The sequence below is a fragment of the Chlorocebus sabaeus genome, chromosome 6, assembly GCF_047675955.1.
Source record: "Chlorocebus sabaeus isolate Y175 chromosome 6, mChlSab1.0.hap1, whole genome shotgun sequence".
NCBI classification, from domain to species: domain Eukaryota; kingdom Metazoa; phylum Chordata; class Mammalia; order Primates; family Cercopithecidae; genus Chlorocebus; species Chlorocebus sabaeus.
The window spans coordinates 53,397,464-53,424,108 of record NC_132909.1 but is presented as its reverse complement, the minus strand read 5'-3'; the positions used below and the strand labels follow the sequence as shown (position 1 = coordinate 53,424,108).

General features: G+C 44.5%; 1 protein-coding gene across 2 annotated transcripts; it reads left to right on the top strand.

The window, feature by feature from the left end:
- The first annotated feature begins 1,435 nt into the window (after positions 1-1,435).
- ZNF317 (zinc finger protein 317) lies at positions 1,436-25,527 on the top strand. 2 transcript variants are annotated; one of them, XM_007995149.3, is made up of 7 exons: positions 1,436-1,636; positions 17,752-17,868; positions 18,441-18,577; positions 19,109-19,235; positions 19,819-19,914; positions 20,707-20,789; positions 22,299-25,527. In XM_007995149.3, exons 2-7 carry the CDS (start codon positions 17,844-17,846, stop codon positions 23,616-23,618), a joined length of 1,788 nt encoding a protein of 595 aa, XP_007993340.2. In that variant the 5' UTR covers positions 1,436-1,636; positions 17,752-17,843; the 3' UTR covers positions 23,619-25,527. The 2 variants fall into 2 exon arrangements, with proteins under 2 accessions (XP_007993340.2, XP_037848405.2); XM_037992477.2 differs by lacking the exon at positions 19,819-19,914.
- Positions 25,528-26,645: the final 1,118 nt, after the last annotated feature.

The following is a 26,645-nucleotide window of genomic DNA, read 5'->3' as shown; positions in this document are numbered from 1 at the left end:
AGTAGGGCATTCTATACTCTAACCACTAGATGTCAGTAGTAACCCAGGTAGTGGTAAAACTGAAAGTGTCTCCACAGGTGGCACATATATCATAATATATGATATACATATTATATATTATATATTATTATATGTATGTATGATATATATTATGGTGTATGTATTATATGTTATGAAATATATATTACATTATGGAATATGGAATATAGGTTATATATTATATATGAATATTTTATGTCCATATATTCTATATATACTTTATACATACATATATGTATGTGCGCCATGGTCCATCCCTCAATAATATATTTTCCAAAACATCAAATTTCCTTCTCTCTGTCTATTATAATACCTGCCCTGAATAATACTAACCATCTGTCTCTCCTGCCTACGTAATTCTGCCCCAACTCGTTACATGGGAAGCCTTGGTTTCCTAAAGTGTTGAGATTACAGGTAGCCACTGTAGTACCCAGCCTGATTCTGGAACTTTGTATATGCAGACTCCTCCTGCTAAAATAATATGTATTATATACAATATATATTCCATAATATACATAATATGCATACATATATACTATTTTAGCATATATTATATAATATACATTAACAGTACACATAATACATAATTATAATATAATAAATATGATGTAATATATCTATTCCATTATGTAAAACGTATATATAACAGAATATTATTCAGCCTTGAAATAGAAGGAGATCTTGACATGTATCACAAAATGAGTGAACCTGGAGGACATTATGCTAAGTGAAATAAGCCAGACACAAAAAGAAAAATATTACACGATGTCGCTTATATGAGGAACTTTTTTAATCAAGAGAGACAGCTCAAATACACAGATACAAAGAATGAGACAGTGGTTGTCACAGGCATGACAGTTAGGGAAGAAATGAGGAGATATGGGGCAAAAAATACAAAATAGCAGATACGTAGGATGAACACCACACAGGTGATGGTGATTTTACGCCCTTCCCAAGGTGTCATTCAGAGGCACGTGGTCTCCATCTGACCCTCACTGGTGATATTGATTTGATCACCTGGTCCAGATGTTGTCCAATTTCTTCGCTGTGTAATTTCTATTACTTTTTCTCCACTCCAACATATGAGCAGTTTATAGAGAGACATTTAAGGCAATGCAAATATTCTGCTCATCATGCAAATATCCCCCAGTTGTGTCATGTAGATGACAATTCGTGCCTGATTCAACCTTTACCACTATGATGGCTACAGAATGCTGTGGGTTGTGGCTGAGAATTTGAGTCTTGAGTAGAAATTGGAGAAATATGCTGGACCGTCAGATTCCACCCGGGTACGATTGCCATGCCAATCCAAGCTTCGGAACTACAATTCCCAGCATCCTCTCCGCCCCTGCTTCCGTGTTAGACGCAGCCAATGAAGTCCCGCGAGAGTTGGAAGGCGGCAGTGAAGCGGAAGCCATTACTCTGTGTAGTCGATTGCCCCGAGACACATGGGCCAAGGAGGGGTCCGCGGCGAATTATTTCGGCCTGTTGGGGACCTCTCGCGTCCCCGCGCCAGACTGGACCTGCCGTATGAACTTCTCTTCGCATCGGCGGCAGCTTCCGTCACCTCCGCTCCCCCGATCCTACTCCCAGTCGTGTAAGCCCTGCTTTCCTTAGCCTTTTTCTCCCTCAGTTCCTGGGGTCACGGGAGGCCTATCTGGCGGTGAGGACTAAGGGGGTACGAGGGTCGGGGGCTAAGGAGCTCGGCAGCCAGACGAGGGGTGCGTTTGGATCTCGCGATCAACGATATGAAACGCTGGGGACGCGAAAGATGAAATTGGACCACTGCAGCTAGTGATGAGACAGGCATTGGTCACCTGATCCTGAAAAGCCCTGAGTCTCTGTGGTGGGGGCGGAAAAGCCCGGCTAAAGTGAGTTCAAGAGTTTGGGGGCAGTTCAGAAGATTGGGGGGCGTCAGGATTTGGACATCGCGAGGAGAAATCACCTTCTTTCTGCGCTGTAGTCGATTTTATCTCGTGAATGACAGTACACAGGTGTTCTTTTTAGCACTTACCTTGAGTACCTTTTGTATTTTTAAGTCCTTCCGGTTGCACTTTTTTATTTATTTTAATTTTAGTGGACTCTCCTGCAAATAGCCTATTCGTAGATTTACTATTCAGTTCAACATTTTGTTAATTAACTTGAGAGTTAGTCCAGTTATACTTATCGTGATTATTAATATTCTCCATTGAATTTTACCGTCTTATTTTGTGGTGTGTCCTTTTCTGTGCAAATATTTTAACACTGGAAAATAGGACATACATGCACAAAAAGTATGATTACACACACACACACACACACACTTACACACACTTAAAAGGCCAACAGTAAAGCCAATCTACAAACCAGGCCAAGAAAGAGATTATTAAATCTCAGAAAGCTGTGTGCCTCTTCTAAACTGCATCCTCATCTCCCACCAATACTTTCTCCGTGGATTTGACTGCTTATACATCTTTTCCAGAAAATATATTTCCTAATTTTGGTAATTATTTGTGAATGAACTCAGGCGCTTCAGTATTTTTGGAAACAATGTTTTTCCATATTGATGCAAGCACAACTTTGTAATTTGGAGATTTCTAAATATCTTGTAGATGAAGTACTTACACCTAGTCATTCTTTTTCAGGAGTGTCATGGCTTAAATTCTAGTCAGTTCACCAAATTCCCATATACTGGACCTTTGTTTTCAAGTTGTGGTGAATCTATATTTGAACTTTGATAATATTGTCATTTTTATGCCATTGAGTTGCAGTTAATTGATTTACGTCATTAATTTACATGCCTTTCAATAAAGTTTGTTTTTTGTTTTTTGTTTTTTTTTTTTTTTTTTTTTCTTTCTGTTTGAGACGGAGTCTCACCCTTGTAGCCCAGACTGGAGTGCAATGACAATCTCGGCTCACTGCAACCTCTGTCTCCCAGGTTCAAGCGGTTCTCCTGCCTCAGCCTCCCGAGTAGCTGGGATTACAGGCGCCCGCCACCACGCCCAGCTAATTTTTGTATTTTTAGTAGAGATGGGGTTTCAACCTGTTGGTCAGGCTGGTCTCGATCTCCTAATCTCAGGTGATCCACCCGCCTCGGCCTCCCAAAGTGCTGTATTACAGGAGAGAGCCACCATGTCCGGCTCAGTAAAGTTTTATAAGTACCTGCAAAAAGGATTTAGGTTGTTTTTGTTATTTATTCTTAAGAACTTTGTTTTTTGGTGCTCAGAAAATAACTTTTGTGTAGTTTGTTGGATGTTCTTCATTGACAAGGAAACTGTACAATTCAAAACGAAAATATAAATACTTATACAGAAGATAAGTTGTCTTTTTTTTTTTTTTTTTTTTTTTTGCTGAACTGGCTGGGGACTTCATTATCATTGACTGGAGTCTGGATGGCACTCTAGGCAGGCCTGTTTTTTTTTCTGATCTAAAAGGGAATTGTCATTTGTGTCTGCGAAGGCTTTTCTTTCTAAGAGTTTTTATTAGGTAAAGGAAGCTCCCCTCTTTTCCTACTTGAGTTTTTCTTGTGTTTGCCATTATGTATCTGTTTATTGATGTTTGTTGATACATTTTGCACCTGTTTGATACAAAATCTGTATTGATACTTTTGTATCTGTTTATTGATACATTTCTAGTACCTTGAATGATGGCACTCAGCCCTGCTGTCATGAATGAATGAGTGAATAATATAATTTTGTTTTTTATCCTATAGTGTGGCAAATTAAACCAATTGATTTTCTCTTGTGACATTGAATTCGTATTGGTAAATAATTTGGAAAGGACTTGTTACTATTTGTTACTTTTGGCTTCAGTTTGCTAATACTTTGGTGTTTTTGGATCTATGCTTGAGTGAAATTTTCCTTTTCTGTTTCAGATTTATGCCAACCTCATAAAATGGGATGAGAAGTGTTCTGTTTTCTAAACTCTGGAATGTTTTGCATAAGAATAGAATCATTTGTTCCTTAGAACGGGAGTGGTACCTGGAAAAACCATTTGGGTCTGGATTTTCTTGGTGGAAAGTTTTAAAGCTATTGTTTCTATTCTTTTAAGGGTTGCGGGGCATTCAGGTTTTTTGTGTTGTTATGATGAGTAAAATTTCTTTAGCAACTTATTTATTCCATCTAAGGTTTACATTGTATAGTCAAAGTTGTTCATAACATACTCATATTTTTACTGCTTGCTACATTTGTAATGTTATCCACTTTTTATTTGTAATAATTATATGTTGCTTTTTACGAAAATAAATTCCATCAGAATGTTGTCAGTTTCCTTCTTAAAGAACTTCTGACTTGATTGAACCACTTTATGATATATATGTTTTCTATTTTATAACTTTCTGATTGTTATCATTTTCTTCCTTTTTGGGATGTTTCTTTCCAATTTCTTATGTTGAATGCCTGTCACATCTCAAAGAATTGCAGTATCATACTTTATTGTATTTTAATTCTAAATATGAAATATGGCTTCTTTGGCATGTGGATTTAGAATTTTTTCTTTTACTTTTCATTTCTGTGACTTTTTTTCTGGTTATCTTTTGGTCATTGTTTGCCATCTGCATTGCTCTCTGGTCAAGCATTTTCTGAGACAAACATGGCCCCATGAGTGGTTGGATTTTATAGTTAGGAAATGCTGTTTCATCATGTTCAATCTTCATGTACTTATTGAATTGCCTGCTTGAACTGGATTTGTGAGAGCCCTGGTGGTGGCTTCATCCATTTCTCCTTAGAGTTCTGTCCCCCTTTTTTTTTTTAATTTTTGTGTTTTCATTTTTTTGAGGCTGTGTTTTGTACACACACACACATACATACACCTGTTTCTGGATTTATAACTTTTTATTATGTAATACTTCATTTATCTCTATGAGCCCTTTTGCCTTAATCTATTCTGTCTGATACTAACATTCAAACTAGTTTTGTTTGTTTTTTTTACTTGCCGTATATCCATTTATTTCCATTCTTATTATGTTCTTTTTTTCTTCTTCTTCTTTTTTGAGATGGAGTTTCGCTCTTGTTGCCCAGGCTGGAGTGCAATGGCATGATCTCAGCTTATTGCAACCTCCACCTCCTGGGTTCAAGTGATTCTCCTGTCTCAGCCTCCCGAGTAGCTGGAATTACAGGCACATGGCACCACGCCCAGCTGATCTTTGTATTTTCAGTAGAGATGGGGTTTCATCACATTGGTCAGGCTGGTCTCAAACTCCTGACCTCAGGTGATCCACCTGCCTTGGCCTCCCAAAGCACTGGGATTACAGGCGTGAGCCACCGCACCCGGCTCTTATTGTATTCTTATATTTTAGATGTCTCTTGTACATAGCATATAATTGGATTAATCTATTCTGTGAATATTAGTATTTTAGTTAAAGCATTTATTCCATTAACATCTTCTGTATTTTACATTTGTCTTCTATTTTTTCTTTTCTCTAGCTTCTTTTGTGTATTTTTGTCATTCTCCTTTTTTATTTTCTGCACATTTTGAATTTATTTACTCTATTGTTTCAGTGGTTGTTCTAAACAGTTCTTAACCATGCTTGTTCATTAAATCTAGATTTGCATATATGTTACTCTCCTGATTTACATGGTTTTCTTATGCATTTTCTTTCTTTTTTTATTGATATATCATAGTCTCACATATTGAGTTCTTTTTTTAAACCTCAGAAGAAATTATTATTGCTATTGCATGCCATCATTTCTTGTTACATTATACTCACACTTTTGTCACTTTGAGTACTTTACTTGGTTCTTGCACATTTTGGTGTAATTCTTCCACTCTTTGCTTTCATTCTTTAATTACTTCCTTCTCCCTGACATATGTCTTTATGATGTCTCTTTTCTGTGGGTCGCAAGCCCACAGGAACTTTGTTTTTTGGTGCTCAGAAAACACCTCTTTTCCTCTTTCTCAGTGTTTTTCCTTCTTTCTCAGTGGACATTTTTGGTGGTAATAGAATTTTATATTTTATTTCAGAACTATGAAGATGTTCCATAATCTTCTGGCTTCCACTGTTAATGATGAGAAGTCAGCTGTCAGTCTAATGTTTCTTTTTCTTCCCCCTGGCCCACAAGACGAGTCTCGCTCTTATTGCCCAGGCTGGAGCGCAATGGCATGATCTTGTCTCACTGCAACCTCTGCCTCTTGGGTTCCAGCAATGCTCCTGCCTCAGCCTACCAAGTCACTGGTATTACAGGTACATGCCACCACACCCAGCTAATTTTTGTATTTTTAGTAAAGACAGGGTTTCACCATGTTGGCCAAGCAGTGTTTCTTGGGGGGTAGTCTCCTTACCAGCAGCATCAGCATCACCTGGGAACTTGTTAGAAATACATACTCATAGGCTGGGCGCGGTGGCTCACACCTGTAATCCCAGCACTTTGGGAGGCTGAGGCAGGCGGATCCTGAGGTCAGGAGATTGAGACCATCCTGGCTAACATGGTGAAACCCTGTCTCTACTAAAAATACAAAAAATTAGCCGGGCATGGTGGCGGGTGCCTGTAGTCCCAGTTACTCAGGAGGCTGAGGCAGAAGAATGGCATGAACCTGGGAGGTGGAGGTTGCAGTGAGCCGAGATTGCACCACTGCACTCTAGCCTGGGTGACAGAGCAAGACTCCGTCTCAAAAAAAAAAAAAAAAGGAAATACATACTCATTGACCCTACACCCCAGATCTTCTGAATCAGAAACCTGGGGATGGGGCCTAGAAGTGGAGTTTTTTGTTTTGTTTTGTTTTGAGATAGGGTCTTGCTACATTGCCCAGGCTGGTCTTGAACTGCTGCGTGCAAGTGATCCACCTGCCTTGGCCTCCCAGCGTGCTGGGATTACAGGTGTGAGCCATCATGCCCAGGCTTGCTTTGTTTCCTAATAGATATTTACAGTGTTTTAAGAAGACCTCCAGGTGACTCTGATGTAACTTAAAGTTTGAGAATTATTGCTTAAAAGGTAACTTACCTTTTTTTCCTCTGGCTGCTGTTAAGATATTCTTTTTACCATTATCTGGTTCATTGTGCCTAAGATTTTATCTCTCTTCAATCTGTTTATATTTTCCTTCCAAAATGAAAAATCTACAGCCACTATATTTTTCAGTAATTGCCTAGGCTCCTTCTCTGTCATCTGTAACTCCACTTAGAAATGGTTCAGTTCTTTATCTTCTGCCCCCGCATGGTTCTTAGCTGTGTTTGTGTTCCTCAACTCTTTTTTTTTGCTTCCCTTGCATTTATTGCTACAACTAGCTTTTAAACTTCAGCTTTCGTAAAAATTTCGTGTAGAGTTTGCTAAAGTACTAATACATCAGCCTACCCCCAAAGAGACTTACTTAATTGAACTGAGATATGATTTGGGTGTCAGAGTTACTTAAAGTGCTCCAGGGGACGCTTATGCAGCAGCCAATATTTAAGAAACAAATTATTATTATTATTATTATTATTATTATCATTATTATTATTATTATTATTGTCTGTGTGTAAACTAAAAGCTATTTACTTAGGGCTTTTGTTGTAGGTTTCCATTTTGCTTTTATTTTAGCAATTGTAATTGCCCTTTAGAAATCATAAATTTTTAATTTTCTGAATGTTAATTTCTTGCCAGCACATGAATTTGAAACATATCATCTGTCTGTACTTTGTGTTGCATTTGAAATAGTTATGCATAGAAAGTTTAATTGGGGCTCCTAGGTTGCTTGTTGGAAACAGAATTCCTACCCTGCTCCCCACCCCTGGGACATCTCATCTAGCTGGTTGAAAGGAGGGTATGTTGATTTACTAATGTAATGCATTTCTGGACCAAGAAAATGGCATATGATGTTCTCACAACCTTTGTTGCCTTCTCTCTCAATCTCTCTCTCTACATATATTATATATATATTTTATATATATTATGTATTCTGTATTATATATATTATATATATATAATATATATATATATTTTTTTTAAGATAGAGTCTCATTTCTGTCACCCAGGCTGGAAATGCAGTGGCATGATCTTGGCTCACTGTAACCTCCACCTGTAAGGTTCAAGTGATCCTCCCACCTCAGCCTCCCAAGTAACTGGGACTACAGGCGTGTGCCACCATGCCTGGCTAATTTTTTTGTATTTTTAGTAGAAACGGAGTTTCACCATGTTGGCCAGGCCGGTCTTGAACTCCTGACTTCAAATGATCTGCCCGCCTCAGCCTCCCAAAGTGCTGAGATTACAGGCATGAGCCACTCTGTTGGGCCTATATTTACGTGAATAACAGTGGTAGAAATAGTTCTAGCAAGGGCAGAAATACCAGTCAGTAAAAGTAACAGAAGAATTATTCTCTCTACAATATTTACATCTGCAAATTCTGAATATCCTGGGATACTGGGATTAAGTTGAATATGGGGATAAAATCAAATATTGGGAGAATTATGGTCACGAGAGAGCTCATAATGGAACAGTTTTGGGCAATGTTTGTTTTGGACCACAAAGTTGATGGAGGAGGCAGATCTTCTAAAACGGAGGAGCAGGGCTGGAGCAAGGGTGAGGTTTGTGAGTGCAGAGCTAGGGAGCCACTCGCTCTGAGCCAACGTGGTGTTTGTCTGACACTGGAAATGCCTCCTTAAATACCACACTTGTCTAGCAGCCTTGGTTGCCTCATCCCAGTCCTGGCTCTGCTGAGAAAAACAGATGCCAATGAGAATAGAGTAAGATGTGTAGAAATAGAAAAATAGAACTGCTTTCACCATGCTGTAAAGAAAATCAAAGGAGAAATTAAGCAACCCCAACAGCTCTGAAAAATTAACCTGTCCGTTCTAACTTATCCATGGTGACAGCATTCTGATGATCCTGGTTTTGTTTCACTTATCATGTAGAAACGGGGCACAACGTCTCTCTCAGTTCATGGATCCTACAGCTGTTCTAGACTCCCTGCTCCACATCCTGCTGGGGTCGCCTAGATGCTGAAATCTTCCTGCTTCCTTTGTATTCAGGGCCACCAGTTCTTTGAGACTCCGATACAGTTTGGATGTGTATCCCCGCCCACATCTCATATGGAAATGTAATTCCCAATGTTGGAGGTGGGGCCTGGTGGGAGGCAATTGGATTATGGGGGCGGATTTCTCATGAATGGTTTGGCACCATCCCCCTTGATACTGTGCTCATGATAGTGAATGAGTTCTCCTGAGATCCAGTCATTTAAAAGTGTGTGGCACCTTCCCGCCCCCGCCCCTTGCTCTCTTGCTCCTGCTTCACCATGTGCCTTTCCTGCTTCCCTTTTGCTTTCTATGATTGGAAGCTTCCCGAGACCTCCCCAGAAGCAGATACCACTATGCTTCCTGTAGAGCCTGTAGAACTGTAAGCCAATTAAACCTCTTTTCCTATAAATTACCCAGTCTCAAGTATTTCTTTTATCGCAGTGCAAGAATGGACTAATACACCATCACCCAGCACTGACAACCCCTGAAAGTGATAGAATCACTCAGGTGAGAAATTGGCCAGAAGCTCCACTCTGAGCTCTGGTTTGCATCATTGCAAAATATCAACAAGGTTCCACAGACTTTTAATTGATGTGGGTGCACTCTCTAAGCTCCAGCCCTCTGGGCACCTTGTCCCTCCTGGAGGATGGTGGTGGATGTTGGCCCCAGGGTGTTGGGCAAAGCCATGGGACTGTGTCCTAGTACCTGGGTTACTGTTTAATTTCACAGGACCTTCTGAGGAGATCCCAGACCCCCTACATTCCATAGGCCCCTCCTTTATGGTCCTCCCAAGGTGGCATCCCCTGGGTGGCTGTCTCAGTATGAAGGCAAATGTAGATCAGCTTGCTCATCATCCATTCATTCTTTCATTCCCTACTTATTGTCTTATTTATATCAGGCACTGGAATGGTGAACAAAATATCAGCAAAGTAAAAAGTCCCTGCTTACCTGGAATGTATTTTTTAGTGGGGCACCCAGGAAATCAAAACAAGTAAACTACGTAGTGTGCATGGAGGAGACAGCAGAGAGATAATAATGCTTACCCAGTGTTCTGTGTGCTGTCCTACATTTCCCAGGATCCTTGGAGCTGGCAGGGGCATGTGACTAATTCTGGCCAGTGGGCTGCGAGTGCTTCAGGGTCAAAATATAGACGACAGAATGCATAGTTGTCCAGCTTCCTGCTCATCATGTGTGACCAAGATGGCTAAGGGTGTCAGTTGGTTCAGAGACAAGTGGCATCCTTGAGCAGCAGGAAAACTTTTGACACCAGCCTGGGTTGAACAAGTGACATGAGCAAGGCATAAACTTTCCATTGTATTGAGTCCTTGAGATTTGGGCTTGTCTGTTTTTGCAGTAAAAAATAGAGCCTAATCTTTCTTACACAGAATATTACTTGGAGATTAGTGCTTTGGGGAAAAGGAAAAGGAGTGGAGAACTGGGATTGAAAGAAGCAGGGGTTTGCATTTTAAAGAGTGGTCAAGGTGGGCAGATCAGCTGAGGTCAGTTCAGGACCAGCCTGGCCAAGACGGTGAAACCCTGTCTCTACTAAAAGTATAAAAATTAGCCAGACACAGTGGGGTGCACCTGTAGTCCCAGCTACTTGGGAGGCTAAGGCAGGAGAATCACTTGAACCCAGGAGGTGCAGGTTGCAGTGAGCTGAGATCGCACCACTGCACTCCAGCCTGGGCGACAGAGCGAGACTCCATCTCTTAAAAAAGAAAAGAGTGGTCAGTGAATGCCAGATCAGGACAGGGAAAGTTGAATAAAGATCTGAAGGATGGGAGGGGGCCCGGCACACGGAGAATGTGCGGGAAACATTTCAAGCAGTGAAGCAGCAGGTGCAAAGACCCTCAGGTGGGAGCATGGCTGGCGGGCGGGGGAATGGCTGTGCACTGATGCACAGCAGTGAGGCTTGCGTGGCTTGGGTGGGGGTCCGGTGGCAGAGGGAGTTGTGAGTGAGGCGGCAGGGATCTGGGCCCTTGGTCTGAGTGAGATGGGACACCGTCAGAGGATCTTGAACAGAGGAGCGATGTGATCTACATTTTACCCATAAAGTTATGGCTGCCATGGAAGCTAAGGGAAGTCAGGGACAGCAGCCAGGAGACCAGTTAGGAAGTGGCTGGAATGTTCTAGAAGGGAAGCAATGCCTTATGCCAAGGCAGTAGCAGTGTAGGTGGTGAGAAGCAACCAGATTTTTGGATTAAGTTTTAAAGATAAAGCTGGCAGGATTTGCTGGCAATGCAGATGTGGAGTACAGAAAAGAAAGAGGAGAGTCAAAGGTGATGACGCGCAAGGCTTTTGACTTGAGCCCCTGGGAGGCTGGAGCTGCCATCAATGTGGGGAGGCTGGCGACAGCACAGTTGTAGGTGTTTAGTGTGGGGTCCTGTTGACCGTTGCAGTAGGGATACTAAGTAGCCACCTGGCTGCCACTCACTCTGAGTCATTCTGGGTGGGGCAGGTGTCAGGGAGCGGAGAGTGGCACCCACTGTAAATGAACAATTCTGTTAAGTAATTGTGAAATCATCAGTGGTCATTTTATTGTAATGATGATGGCATTTTAGAGTGAATGTTTGTTTACTGAGCCTATAGAGTTCCATACATAGCCCTATATTGAAGTCTTCAGTTTCCAGTTGAGAAAACTGAGTTTTTTGTTTTGTTTTGTTTTGAGACAGAGTCTCACTCTGTCACCCAGGCTGGAGTGCAATGGCGCGATCTCAGTTCACTGCAGCCTCTGCCTCCTGGGTTCATGCGATTCTCCTGCCTTAGCCTCCCGAGTAGCTGGGATTACAGGCACCCACCACCATGCCCAGCTAAGTTTTGTATTTTTAATAGAGACGGGGTTTTGCCATGCTGGACAGGCTGGCCTCGAATTCCTGACCTCAGGTGATTCGCCTGCCTCAGCCTCCCAAAGTGCTGGGATTACAGGCATGAGCCACTGCACCCAGCCGAGAAAACTGAGTTTTGATGAACCCACTCTTGGAGGGGAAGGGGCAGAACTGTGGGCTTGCATCAAAGGGGAGTCACCTGAGGCCTCAGGGACAAGTAGACCTTCACAGAAGTGCAATCAGAACCTTGGTGTCAGCACCCCCAAAGATTGGGGGGTATTTCACAATATGGACCCGTGGGAGATCGGGGAGAAGGGGCCCAGGGGAACGCTGACCTTTAGGGGCTAGGCAGAGGAGGGATCTCAAGCCAGAGTCTTCAAAAGAGCAACCGGAGATGTGAGGACAGCCTGGGACCCACAGCTGCAAGAGCAGTGGCATTCCCAGGAAGAGGGAGATAGATTCATAGTGAGCACGGTCGTGTGTCAGGAGGTCAGGCAGAGGAACGGTCAAGATGTGCTGTCAGGGGTTCCCACACAGGGGACTGTATAGGTGACATAGATCATTTTGAGACGCAACAAGATGTGGCTCTGCAGTCGCATCTGCCGGGTTCACAACTTCCACCTATGACCTTAACCAAGTGACTCGGTCCCTTGGTGCCTTATTCTCTGGGTACTTGAGAATAATTCTGGGAGGTTGCGAGGATTAAATAGGAATGGCCCTGGAAAGACTCAGGAGAATGTCTCGTACCTTGTACACCGTAAACACTACACATGTTGTTATCTGTAGAATTGGCATTAATGTTGGTGGGGAGAGGTGGAATGGGACCTGCAGAAGCTTGTTAGTTGAGCATGAATGAATGAATGGGAGGTGAGGATGGAGATACTGTGCCTCAGTGACTAAGCCTCTGTCACCCTCTCTCCCCCTCCTCAGCAGTGATTCAATGTTGGAACCTAAAGGCACAATGACTGGGAAAGGGCTTTGTAAAAAGAACGAAAACGTCATGCATCTTCGAGTTGGCCCAAGATCAAATTTGGTGTTGAATAATGAATCCCCAAGGCAGAGTTTATACATTAAAACACACTTCATATATTATTGTTTTGAAAGTTTCTGAGTATCTAAAACAATTCCAATAGCAGAAGTATTCATTGATGTCGAGAAAGATTGTTATAACCCTGGTAATGTTTCAAAGTGGAGATATTGATTATTGACCTGAGTCAGATGTTAAAGTAGCAGCGTCACGTTCCTTACCTCAGTGCAGTTATGCGAGTCGCAGTGGAAACCACACAGAGGAGACAGGTTCATACAAAGCAAATTAAATCCCCTCCCGAGGTGTGGGCCACCATACCTCGCCAATTTATTGTGGTTTTGATGTTATTTCCTTAATGACTGATGCTGTTAATCGTCTTTTCATGTGTTTACAGTTCATTTGTATATATTTGAAGAAATGTCTGTTCTGTTCCAGTCCCCTGCACACTTTTTTATTGAATTGTCTTTGTTGTTGAGTTTATAATGGTATTAAATCCCTATCACATACATGATTTCCAAATATTTTCTACCATTCTGTGTCTCATTCACTTTCTTGATAATGTCCTTGACGTTAATTCTAAATGTTTGGTAGGGTTTGCCAGTGAAGCCACTTGGTCCTGGAGTTTTGTGTTTTTTTGGTTTTTTTTTTTTGTTTTTTTTTTTTTTTCTGAGAGAAGTCTTGTTCTTGTCCCCCAGGCTGGAGTACAATGGTGTGATCTCGGCACACTGCAACCTCCACCTCCCAGGTTCAAGTGATTCTTCTGCCTCAGCCTCCTGAGTAGCTGGGATTACAGGCGCCTGGCACCATGCCCAGCTAATTTTTGTATTTTTAGTAGAGACGGAGTTTCACCATGTTGGCCCAGCTGGTCTCGAACTCCAGACCTCAGGTGATCTGCCCATCTCAGCCTCCCAAAATGCCAGGATTACAGGTGTGAGCCACCGCGCCTAGTGGTCCTGGACTTTTTATTTAATGGCTTTTGATGACTGACTCAGTCTCTTGTTATAGGTCTGTCAATTTTCTTTTTCTTCTAGAGCTTGTTTGGGTATGTTTCAAGGAATTTGATACATCTAGAGCAGTGGTCCCCAAGCCCTGGGCCACAGACGGGTACCAGTCCCTGGCCTTTTAAGAACCAGGCCCTTCAGCAGGAGGGGAACGGAGGGCAGGTGAGTGTGAAGCTTCATCTGTATTTGCAGCAGCTCCCCATCGCTCACATTACCACCTGAACTCCACCTCCTGTCAGATTGGCAGCAGCATTAGATTCTCATAGGAGTGCAAACCCTATTGTGTACTGCACGTGTGAGGGATCTAGATTGCACACTGCTTATGAAAATCTAATGCCTGATGATCTGTCAGTGTCTCCCATCACCTCCAGATGGGACCATCTAGTTTCAGGAAAACACACTCAGGGCTTTCACTGATTCTACATTATGGTGAGTTGTATAATTATTTTACCATATATTACAATGTAATAATAATGGAAATAAAGTGCACACTGCTAGTGTAGATAATCTAATGTGTTGGTGCATAATTGTTCATGGCATTCTCTTACAACCCTTTCAATTTCTGTAAGGTCGGTAGTAATGTCCCACTTCCACTGATGATTTTAGTTACTTGCATCTTTTTTTGTTAGTAATTCTAGCTGTAGTTTTGTCACTTCTGTTGATCTTTTTGAAAGAACCAACTTTTGTTTTCATTAATTCTCCTTCTGTTCTCTATTTCATTTATCTCTGCTTTAATCTTTATGTCTTTACTTTTGCTTTCCCTAGTTTTAATGTATCAAGGTAGTTTTTTTTGTTTGTGTTTTTTTTGTTGTTGGTTTTTGTTTGTTTGTTTTTGTTTTTGTTTTTTTTTTGAGACGGAGTCTCACTTTGTTGCCCAGGCTAGAGTGTAGTGGTGTGATCTCTACTCACCTCAACCTCCACCTCCCTGTTTCAAATGATTCTCTTGCCCCAGCCTCCCAAGTAGCTGGGGTTACAGTCATGCACCACCATGCCCAACTAATTTTTTGCATTTTTAGTAGAGACGGGGTTTCTCTATGTTGGTCAGACTGGTCTCCAACTCTTGACCTCAGGTGATCCACCCACCTCGGCCTCCCAGAGTGCTGGGATTACAGGCGGGAGCCACTGCACCTGACTGGAACTGGTTTTTGTATGAGATGTCTTACTGGTGGCTTTTCCTAGGCAAAGGGAATACGATCTCGAGTTCCTGCTGGAACTTAAGTGTTAGAGATGGGGATTCAGGTTAAATGAGTGGGTGTGATTGCCTGGGCAAAGCATGAGGCATGTGGAGGAATGGTGGCTCTTGAGTGGAATCAGCCTTTCGTGGTGAAAGAGGACCTCTGGTCAGATGATCCAGAGAAGCAGGGAAAGAACCAGGAGACAGTTGTAGAGGAGCCGAGAATAGAGAATTATTCTTAAAGAAAATAGACACCAAATTTTGGTGAGAATCTAAGACTGAAGTGCATTTACTGGATTCACTGACACAGGAGTAAATTGTATTTTCTGTGAGGATGGGGATGATGGTAGTGGATACTGGGTGTACTGAATTGGGAGATGGTGAATATAAACTGCTCTTAAGTTTTTGCTTGGAAGGGGGTGCTAAGGGGAGTCAGGGCAGGCATTGGTTTCAAGATAGGATAGACCTGAGCACATGTCCATGCATGGGAAATTGTCTAGCAGGAGAGAAATGAGGCTGAAAGTAAAGGAGAGCCAGGTAGTGAGAGGGTCCAGAGAAGGGGATGGGCCTGGAGCAGATTTGAAAGAATTGCCTCAAGAAGGGAGGGCAGACATCTGTTTGTCTGTCATAGAAGGAAAGGAGGAGGTCATAGATCAGTTGTGAGAAGAATATTGAAATAACTAGAAGCAAGAAGGTAAGAAAGCGTCTTTTTTTTTTTTTTTTTTTTTTTTTTTTAGCAGAGTTTAATATATGTTCAAGAAAATGCACTGGTCTTAGGTGATCAGTTTGGATTTTTGACAATTGTGTACACTGTATATCTGAAAATAAATAACATTTTATCACCCTAGAAAGTTCCCTTTGCTTCTTTCAGTCTGTCCCTGTCTTGTGATCCTCCAATGAAGCAATCTTTTTTTTTGTTTTGTTTTTTCAATTCTATCAACTTAAATATGTTTTGCCATCATGGACATCATATTATTGCAGTCAGAGCATTTCTTGTGTGTCCAGCTTCTTTGGACTAGCATTGTAGGGATTTCTCCATGTAGTGTGTCTGCATAGTTTCTTTTTATTGCTGAGCAGTATTCCATTCTGTAAACATATTGCAATTTGTATTTCCATTATCTGGTTGATAGATGTTTAGATTGTTTACAGTGTTTGGCTGTTAGGAATCAGACTAACACAGACATTTTTGTATGAGTCTTTGTGGATATAAATTGTTTGAAATTTCTCTTATTTAAATATCTAGGAACAGAATTGGTGGGTCAGACAGATGGTGTGCTTGTTAAAAACTGCCAAAGTGGGCCGGGCGCGGTGGCTACACCTGTAATCCCAGCACTTTGGGAGGCTGAGGTGGGTGGATCACAAGGTCAGGAGATCGAGACCATCCTGGCTAACACGGTGAAATCCCGTCTCTACTAAAAATACAAAAAAAAATTAGTTGGGCGTGGTGGCGGGCACCTGTAGTCCCAGCTACTCAGGAGGCTGAGGCAGGAGAATGGTATGAACCCGGCAGGCAGAGCTTGCAGTGAGCCGAGATCACACCACTGCACTCCAGCCTGGGCGACTGAGCAAGACTCCGTCTCAGAAGAAGAAAAAAAAACTGCCAAAGTGTTTTCCAAAGCAGTTGAACTATTTCACAGTCCCACCATCGGGATATGAGAGTTGCCAGTGTGTCCCAAACTCAGCAGCATTTAGTATTGGTTGTCTTTTTTATTTTGGCCGCTCTAGTTTTAATTTGCATTTCTCTAATTACTGTGAGGTTCAGCACCCTTGGATGTGATTCTTACTGGTTTTGTGAAATGTCTGTTTATTAATTAAAGTCGTTTGCCCCTTTTGTTGGGTCAATGTTCTTTTTTTCTTGCTGTTTTGAAGGAGTTCTTTTTATTTTTTCCAATAAACCTTTTGCACTCCTGTGTAGAGTTCTTTAATCTGAACATGAATTCTTTTTCAGGTTTATGCATTGCAGATATTTTTTCCCAATCTGTGGTTCACTGTTCACTGTTCATTTTTCTTTTTTCTTTTTTTTGTTTTTATTTTTTCTTTTTATTTTTTCTGTTTTTAGAGACGGAATCTCACTCTATTGCCCAGGCTGGAGTACATGATCATAGCTCACTGAAAATGTTCTGTATGAATTTGTAAGTGTCTGATTCATCTCAAAAGACTTTTAAATTCAGATTCAGTGAGTGGAGGAGGTGGCCATTAGGGAGCAAATTGGCAGAAGCATAGGTGGCCGTGAATCTCTGAAGCGAGAGAGTTGATGTGAAAAGAAGGTTGCATGGGAGACTTTGCCCAGAATGCAGATTTCCAAACCATTGCCTGTGAGGTGAGGCTGACTCTAGTGATAATGCCGTCCAGGCCGTGGCCCAAGGATGTATATATTGGTGTGGAATGTGGTTGCAAAGGGCATTGGAGTTTGGAACTCATGGTTGGTCCTGGGTGGACCATCTTCATGGATAGAGCCGTCCTAAATGATCGCAGGCCTTGAAGGTAAAGGAAGAGCAGAAGTCTAGGACCAGAGTGTTTAACGAGCGAGGGGGTTTCACAGAGTCGTGCCTGGTGGCAAATCACTTAGGAAGAGTAATTCTGAACTCACTTACAGCAGATCGGGGGCTGTCCCCCCACCACATTGCTGGGAGAGTTTACCTAAGTAAGATAAAAGTCCAGGATCAGGCAGCTCTTGCTGCTCAAAAGAGGAAATGCCAAAAAACAAAACTGGGAGTTTTCTTCAGTGAGCAGGAGAGACAGATAGCCTTTGACTACTCCCGGTGTTCTTTCATTTGCTACAGATGCCAGCTTGGAGAGTCACATGAGAGCAAGAAAGTAGCTTCCTGGTTGTCCCGGTGCCCTGCTCAGGCAAATTGACCGCCATTCTCTGAGGATGGCAGCTCTGTCCCCCACATTTGGTAAGTTCTTGGGTCAGTGCATGCCCTGAGAAAGTGAGCGTAAGAGGCCCCTGCCACTTGATGGGGTGCAAGATACGTGCACCATAGAGGGCTTCTGGGAGAGGATGGGCGAGTAGAAAAGGGGTGGGAACAGAGCCCCAGCAACCGCCCCAGTGACTGTGTCTGCTGAGGGTCTTGGTGGGTCTGGGGGCAGGGGAGTGTCTGTGTCATTGATGCGTGACGAGGATGCAGGTAATGGGTAACCCTGCGTTATCCCATTTATTATTTTGATCAACTTCAGCAAGGTCACAACTAGCTCTCAGAGCTTGCCTCTTTCTTCACTCCTGGGCTGGGACTGTGTCACTTCTTGGGAGTACGTAGCCCACCACCCTCTTTCTGTTTTTGGTGGAACAGGGCTGCTCTGACTTGTTATGAAACTGATGTGTGCAAGAGAGGTGGGGGGAGGAAGAGAGAGAGAGAGGACTGAGGATGTGAACACTCAGAGTCAGTGTGGAGCAGTTTCCTGGTTTGCAAGTGTTGTATTATGAGGCAGGGCGGGCTCTGATTCTCATGAACCCTCTTTTCTCCTCCAGCCACGTCCACCCAGGACTCCACCTGTCTCCAGGAGTCAGAATTTTCTCTTTCTTCAAAAGACCGTTCCTGTCCCCAGAATTTGGACCTGTTTGCGTGCAGTGGTCTGGAGCCTCACACGCCCAGTGTTGGTTCTCAGGTGCACTAAGATCTCTGGGTCCCTAGAGCAGGAGAGGCACTTCCTAAAGCACCCCACCAGTGCATGCTGGAATTCTTTCAGAGCTTCATCTCAGGCAATGGATGCCAGAACGGGGCCCAAGAGAGAGCCAAGGAATAGTGGGGCTGTCTTGGTGTTGGGGAAGTCAGGGGAAGTGATTTATGTAGCACCTGTCTCCCTCATGCTTGCGAAATGCTCAGGCCCATGCTTAACCCCAGAGACAGGGAAATAAAGCGAAAAGCTCTCAGAGTGGGTTATAAGCGGAGGGAGAAGAGTCCCTTGTCAGGGTTGCATTTGAAGCGATGGGACAGGATAAGACGGCCTCATCGGGGAGAGAGGATGTCTGAGGACTGTCGCCTGGAGGAAATGTTGAGCCCCGTAGCAGGCCATCTGGAAATCCTGTGTTGGGTCTCTTATGCCTGGTCTTCAGCCTCAGCCATCTTACCATGAACACCATTAGGCTGACCCCAAGTTTGTGTTCCTTGCTGACCCCAAGTTCGTGTGGCGTTTCAGGAATCGGTGACTTTCCAAGATGTCGCCGTGGACTTTACCGAGAAGGAGTGGCCCTTGCTGGATTCTTCTCAGAGAAAACTGTACAAAGATGTAATGCTGGAGAACTACAGCAACCTCACTTCACTGGGTAAGGCCAGTGCCATTTCTCCACTTATTCATTCATGAATTAGATGTTTTTGTTTGAGTATGTTCTGTGACCCAGGAACTATGCAGGGGTTCAGAACACAGCCGTGAACAAGCAGCCCCAGCACCCATGCTCATGGGGCCTCTCCTGGGTATTGAGGCCTGTCCATCGCAGGGACCTTGGGGGTTCTCAGTGCGTGTCTGAGCTTGGGCACGGGCTTCTGAGATATGAAATCCCCACTCTTTTAGAGGATCAGTGTGTGGGTATTTGTGATCTTATTTCCTATTTCTTTTTTTTTTTTTTTAATTTATTTTTGGTGATGAAGGAGTCTCACTGTGTTGCCCAGACTGATCTTGAACTCCTGGCTACAGGCACGAGCCACTATGCCTAGCCTGCGGTTTTGTTTTCTATCAATCAAAAACTTTTACTGTATCCCTTAGAAATTTTGGCACCACCACTTTGCTGCTCCTAAGTCAGACTTGTCCACCCTCAGAACACTGAAGACCCAAGTGTTGAGCCCAGGCTAATGGAACTGGTTGTCCTCTGCACGGCCCTCCCTCAACCTGTGTCTTTCCCGTGAGTGTAGGGTATCAGGTCGGCAAACCCAGCCTCATCTCACACTTGGAGCAGGAGGAGGAGCCGAGGACAGAGGAGAGGGGCACTCACCAGGGCGCTTGTGCAGGTGAGCGAGCCCCAGGCGAACAGCGGTGCTGTGACTCTACCTCTATTCAGTGACTGGGGTGGAGGGAGGTAGGTTAGAGAGTGTCATCCAGGGAAACTGAGAGATGTTCTTTCCCTCTTTTTGCCCATCCATTCTCTGACAAATCTTTTGGTCCACACACTCCTTCATCTTTGACTTTCACATTCCCATTATTGGGCTCTTTGTCCCATTCTTTCATATTTGATGTTCCTGATCATCTTCTTTCTGTCATTATCAACATATATCAGAATTGCCTTAAATTTCTTTTTTTTTTTTTTTTTTTTTTGAGACAGAGTCTCACTCTGTTGCCAGGCTGGAGTGCAGTGGTGTGATCTCAGCTCACTGCAACCTCTGCCTCCTAGGTTCAAGTGATTCTCCTGCCTCAGCCTCCAGAGTAGCTGGGACTACAGGCATGACGCCACCACACCCAGCTAATTTTAGTATTATTAGTAGAGATGGGGTTTCACCACGTTGGCCAGGCTGGTCTCGAAAATCTGACCTCAGGTGATCCACCCGCCTCATCCTCCCAAAGTTCTGGGATTACAGGCATGAGCCATCGCGCCAGGCCTGAGCCATCGCGCCAGGCCTGAATTGACTTAAATTTCTACCCCTGGCATTGCCAAGTATCTCACATGACCAGATTTTTTAACAATTGCTTTTACATCACTTTTCCTTACATAGCCCTAGGATCTGCCAAGAAATCCACGTGTCATTGTACCGTCATCCCACCATTTTCCTTTTCCAACAAATTAATACTTTTCCAATTTGTTTCAGATTGGGAGACTCCATCTAAAACCAAGTGGTCACTTCTTATGGAAGATATTTTTGGGAAGGAAACGCCCAGTGGTGTGACAATGGTAAGATTTCCTTGGGATCATTCTGGATCTTCCTTCCACATCTGAGGAGACTGGGGCAGCCTAGGTTAGAAAAGCAGTTCAAACACCAGGGCAAGCAGCTGTCCTCAGAGGAAACTGTGTTTCAGAGACATTGGGTATTACCAAGTTTGGGACAACCCTAAACCTAACAGACTACTTCACCTAAAGTGCCTCTGAGCAAAGATTTTTGTAGCTATGTCTCAGATATTGAGTGTTGGGGCTTAATGCAGTTTTTGTTTTATTTTATATTTATGTTGTACACTTACATATCAATTCAGTTTTGGTGGTGTTTATTTATTTTTTGGGGGGCAGAGTCTCGCTCTTGTTGCCCAGGCTGGAGTACAGTGGCACCATCTTGGCTCACTGCAACCTCTGCCCCCCAGGCTCAAGCCATCCTCCCACCTCAGCCTCCTGAGCAGCTGGGACTATAGGTGTGTGCCACCACACTTGGCTAATTTTTCTATCTTTCGCAGAGATAGGATTTCACCATGTTGCCCAGGCTGGTCTTGAACTCCTGGCCTCAAGCGATCTACCTGCGTTGGTCTCCCAAAGTGCTGGGATTATAGACTTGAGCCACCACACCCAGCCTCAATTCAGTGTGTTTTTTTTTGTTTGTTTGTTTTTTGAGACAGAGTCTTGCTCTTGTCACCCAGGCTGGAGTGCAGTGGCACCATCTCAGCTCACTGCAATCTCTACCTTTCAGGCTCCAGTGATTTTCCTGTGCCACCCTCCCCAGTAGCTGGGATTACAGGTGCGCACCACCATGCCTGGCTAATTTTTGTATTTTTAGTAGAGATGGGGTTTCACCATGTTACCCAGGCTGGTCTTGAACTCCTGACCCCAGGTGGTCCACCTGCCTTAGCCTCCCAAAGTGCTGGGATGCCAGGCTGGCGCCACCGCACCCAGGGTCAATTCAATCTTAAACAGTGAAGAAATGCCATGCGCCAAAAGCTTTGAAAAAGTAACATACGTGGGCCTGGCGCGGTGGCTCACACCTGTAATCCCAGCACTTTGGGAGGCTGAGGCGGGTGGATCACGAGGTCAGGAGAGTGAGACCATCCTGGCTAACACAGTGAAACCCCGTCTCCACTAACAATACAAAAAATTAGCTGGGCGCGGTGGTGGGCGCCTGTAGTCCCAGATACTCAGGAGGCAGGAGAATGGCGTGAACCCGGGAGGCGGAGCTGCAGTGAGCCAAGATTGTGCCACTGCACTCCAGCCTGGGCGACAGAGCGAGACTCCGTCTCAAAACAAACAAACAAACAAAAAACAAAACAAAAAGTAACATACGTGGCGCCTTGTGGCCTGGCATTCACCTGTTGTCTTTGATGGAGCTCAAACGGGGTAGGGACAACATGTCTGCCCGGCAGATGGTGACAGCTCTAGTCATAGTAATGCGCTTCTATCTGTTCATAGCAGTGTATGTGGGGATGACGCTTAGGGTTATAATGAATATGAGAATTGCCTTAACACTCATGTCTTAACCAACAGGAAAGAGCCGGTCTTGCAGAGAAGTCCACCGAATACGCTCACTTGTTGGAAGTCTTCGGCATGGGCCCTCATCTCACTCAGCCAATGGGAAGGCATGCTGGCAAGAGGCCCTATCACCGCCGCGACTACGGGGTAGCGTTCAAGGGCAGGCCGCACCTCACTCAGCACGTGAGCATGTACGACGGGAGAAAAATGCACGAATGTCATCAGTGCCAAAAAGCCTTCACCACGAGCGCGTCCCTCACACGGCACAGGAGAATCCACACGGGGGAGAAGCCTTACGAGTGCAGCGACTGCGGGAAAGCCTTCAACGACCCTTCAGCCCTTAGGAGCCACGCAAGAACTCACCTCAAAGAGAAGCCCTTTGACTGCAGTCAGTGTGGAAATGCATTCCGGACCCTCTCGGCCCTGAAAATCCACATGAGAGTCCACACTGGCGAGAGGCCTTACAAGTGCGATCAGTGCGGGAAGGCGTACGGCCGGAGCTGCCACCTCATTGCACACAAGAGAACCCACACCGGAGAGAGGCCCTACGAGTGTCACGACTGTGGGAAGGCTTTCCAGCATCCCTCCCACCTCAAAGAGCACGTGCGGAATCACACGGGGGAGAAGCCCTACGCGTGCACGCAGTGCGGCAAAGCCTTCCGCTGGAAGTCAAACTTTAATTTGCACAAGAAGAACCACATGGTGGAGAAGACCTACGAATGTAAAGAATGCGGGAAATCCTTTGGCGACCTCGTGTCCCGGAGGAAACACATGAGAACTCACATCGTCAAGAAACCCGTGGAATGTCGGCAGTGCGGGAAGACCTTCCGAAACCAGTCCATCCTTAAGACTCACATGAACTCTCACACTGGAGAGAAACCATACGGGTGCGATCTCTGCGGGAAAGCCTTCAGCGCGAGTTCAAACCTCACGGCACACAGGAAGATACACACGCAAGAGAGACGCTACGAATGCGCCGCCTGCGGGAAAGTCTTCGGTGACTATTTATCCCGGCGGAGGCACATGAGCATTCACCTGGTAAAGAAACGCGTTGAGTGTAGGCAGTGTGGCAAGGCCTTCAGGAACCAGTCAACGCTGAAGACGCACATGCGAAGCCACACGGGGGAGAAACCGTACGAATGCGATCACTGTGGGAAGGCCTTCAGCATAGGCTCCAACCTGAACGTGCACAGGAGGATCCACACTGGGGAGAAGCCCTACGAATGCCTTGTCTGCGGGAAAGCCTTCAGCGACCACTCATCCCTCAGGAGCCACGTGAAGACTCACCGGGGAGAGAAGCTCTTTGTGTCGTCTGTGTGGAAAAGGCTCCAGTGAGCGCGCCTGCTTTAAAGACACAGGATGACTCAGACCGGAAACAGACCTCGTGGGTGCAAGAGGAAGCCTCTGTGAGCTCGCACCTTACTGGGTGCAAAAGAATCCACGGAACTTGGGAGAAGTCCAATTCCTGTAAAAACTGTGGGAAGACGAGGCGTTCTCATCCCATAAGAGGTTTGTGAGAACTCACGCTGGGGGTGAAAATGTACGTCTGTAGCAAGGAGAAGCCTTCAGGGTACATTCGGCTCTTAACAAACACAGGAGGACTTAATGGCAGCTTGGCATTTAATGTCAAAATCCCAGCTTGGCATTTAATGTCAAAATGACTTCGGACCACTTCTAGCCTTCTGGGTCCATGAGTAATAATAAGCACACGAGGGAGCATCTCTGTAAATGCAGTGGCTGGGGAAACCCTTCCTAGTCTCACTGGAGTCCTCATGACAGAAATCACACTGAAGAGAGAAATCAGTCAAGTAAGGAACGTGGGAAGGTCATGAACGGGCGGCAAACCACAGCCAGCTGCCTGTCTTGTATGGTTTGCCAGCTAACAATAGTGGTTCCACCTTTAAGAAGGAAGAATGTTTGATAGAGAACATTTGTGGCCAGTGAAGTCTGAAATACTTCCTGTCATCTGCCCCTTTCCAGAAAAACTTGGCCGACCCTTGGTCTACAGCATGGGTTCTCAGCCGGGCGGCGATTTGGCTGTCCAGGCGTCATTTGGCAATGTCTAGAGACATTTTTGGTGGTTAGAACTGGGGGAAGACACTCCTGACTTGTAGTAAGAAGACACCAGGATGCTGCTAAGTCCCCTCCAGTGCACAGGAGCCCCCCACAACGAAGAATTCGTGCCCCCAAAGTCACTGTTGCTGAGCTTGAAAATAATCATGCAGTCATTCCTCAGTTACTGCCTGCAGCAACCCCTCTGTTTTTATGAATCTTGTGAGCACTTACGCTAGGAGAAATTTCTTTTACAAAACTTAAAAAACACAATTAGCGCTGATAATTCCTGTGTGGAAATGATTCCAGCCATGGTCCCCTCACTTGTGCTTGGGAACATTCTCACTGGGAGAGAAGCCCCAACGAGATTTTCCGGTGAATACGGGATTGCACTTACTCTTTCATCATGAACACGGAGTCCCGCTCATAAATTTTTCGTCTTTATTTTTAAGGTTACACTCCTCTAAATAACCCTTAAGCCTCATCAAGAAAGGTTTGTATGTAGTATTTTTACTATAGCTTCATCCTTGATAACGTCCTAATTTCCCTTTGGACAACGCCCTTGACCAATGGCATATTTAGATCTGTGTGACATGGGGCTACTTCTCAGTACCGGTTTGTTACCGGTACCTGATGCACACGGATTGCGACCAGAGCACGATGCCTCCATGAAGTGGTGGCAGGTTTGCAGCCTGCTGTCCAGCCAAGACAGATACTTCTAGTGGCTTCCCTGGTATCCACTCTTATCTTTTTCCATTATCAAGAGAATCCAGGTTCTGTCAGATTAGTAAAGTGTGCTAATCTAAATTTAAAAAAATCTCTTACAGGTTTTCTTGCAGCTGGTACCATCCATGTCCCACAGCCCTGGCCACTGACAGATCAGCAGATGTCCCCACGTGGGCTTCTGAGAAAGCTCTTGAACAGGGGTCATTCTTAAACCTGAATTCCTCCCCGTATGTTTTGTTCTTTGCTTTACCCCCTACTTTTCACCTTGCAAAGAGATCCAGTACCTAGTATTGGAAGATCCACCTTACGACCGTGCGGATGAAAGCCACAGTCTAAGGAAGTGACTGCAGAAAGCTCACAGTGACCCTGGCCTTCCCTGTGGCTTCTTTGAGTGTCTGCACCAGCCCTGGACTTCTGGACTTCTCTCACATCAGAAAAAATAAAACTGATTATTGGTTTAAGCTGCTATGGCTATTTCATTGTTTTTCTTTTAAATTTATTTGTTTTGAGATGGGGGTCTCCCTATGTTGCCTTCAAGTGATTCTCCTGCCTCAGGCTCTCGAGTAGCTAGGACTACAGGCACATGCCACCACACCCAGCTAGTTTTTGTATTTTTAGTAGAGACAGGGTTTCACCATGTTGGCCAGGATGGTCTCGATCTCTTGACCTCGTGATCCTCCCACCTCGGCCTCCCAAAGTGCTGGGATTACAGGCATGAGCCACCACACCTGGCCCATTGGTGAGTTGTATAACTAGTACCTAAACGTGTGGGTGGAATATGTATATTTTTAATTGTGGGATATCAGTTTTTTCATCCGGTTACACCGATCTTTCACATTATATTTCAACTCTTTGTTTTTATCTTCTTGACTTAGAGATATATTAGTTTTCACAAAAGCTCAAGGTGACAGGTACTGTCAGCATCTCTGTTTTGCATATGGGGAATCTGAGGCAAGAAAGTTGAGGTGTACTTGTCTGAGGTCAGCCTGTTAGCTGGTGGCAGTGTTTGCCTTTGACCCCTGTTGTCTGCCTCCAGAGCTTATACCTCCTTTATGCCCAGTGCAGGCACAGTTTTGTGGTCTCCAGGGTCTATAGCAGTGATTCCAGATTTTTGCCCTGGTGGTGCTTACTTTCTATTTGGGGTGGGGCACGTGATAAACCAGTAAACATATTGTATATCAGATGGTGGTAAATGCAGTGGAAACAACTATGGTGATGAGAGGCAGCATGTGGGTTGAAGGAAGCTATCAGGTGGGTAGGGAAAGCCTTGGATTGAAGCAGAGATGTCAGGGAACTGGAAGCACGCGCCCTTAATCTGGGGAAGAGCACCCTTGGCAGCTCAAAGGCCACAAAAAAGAATTGTGCTTGGGGCAGCCATGCAACAGCAGAGGGGCAGGTGCGGTGGAGTGAGGCAAGTTCGGGCATCGTGGACGATGAGGTCAGAGCTGTATCAGAGACTCGGTTCACAGGTGTGTCTGGCTAGTTAACTAGATCTTGAACAGAAGAGTGACAACTATCCAATTTCCTTTTTTTTTTTTGAGACGGAGTCTCACTCTGTCGCCCAGGTTGGAGTGCAGTGGCCGG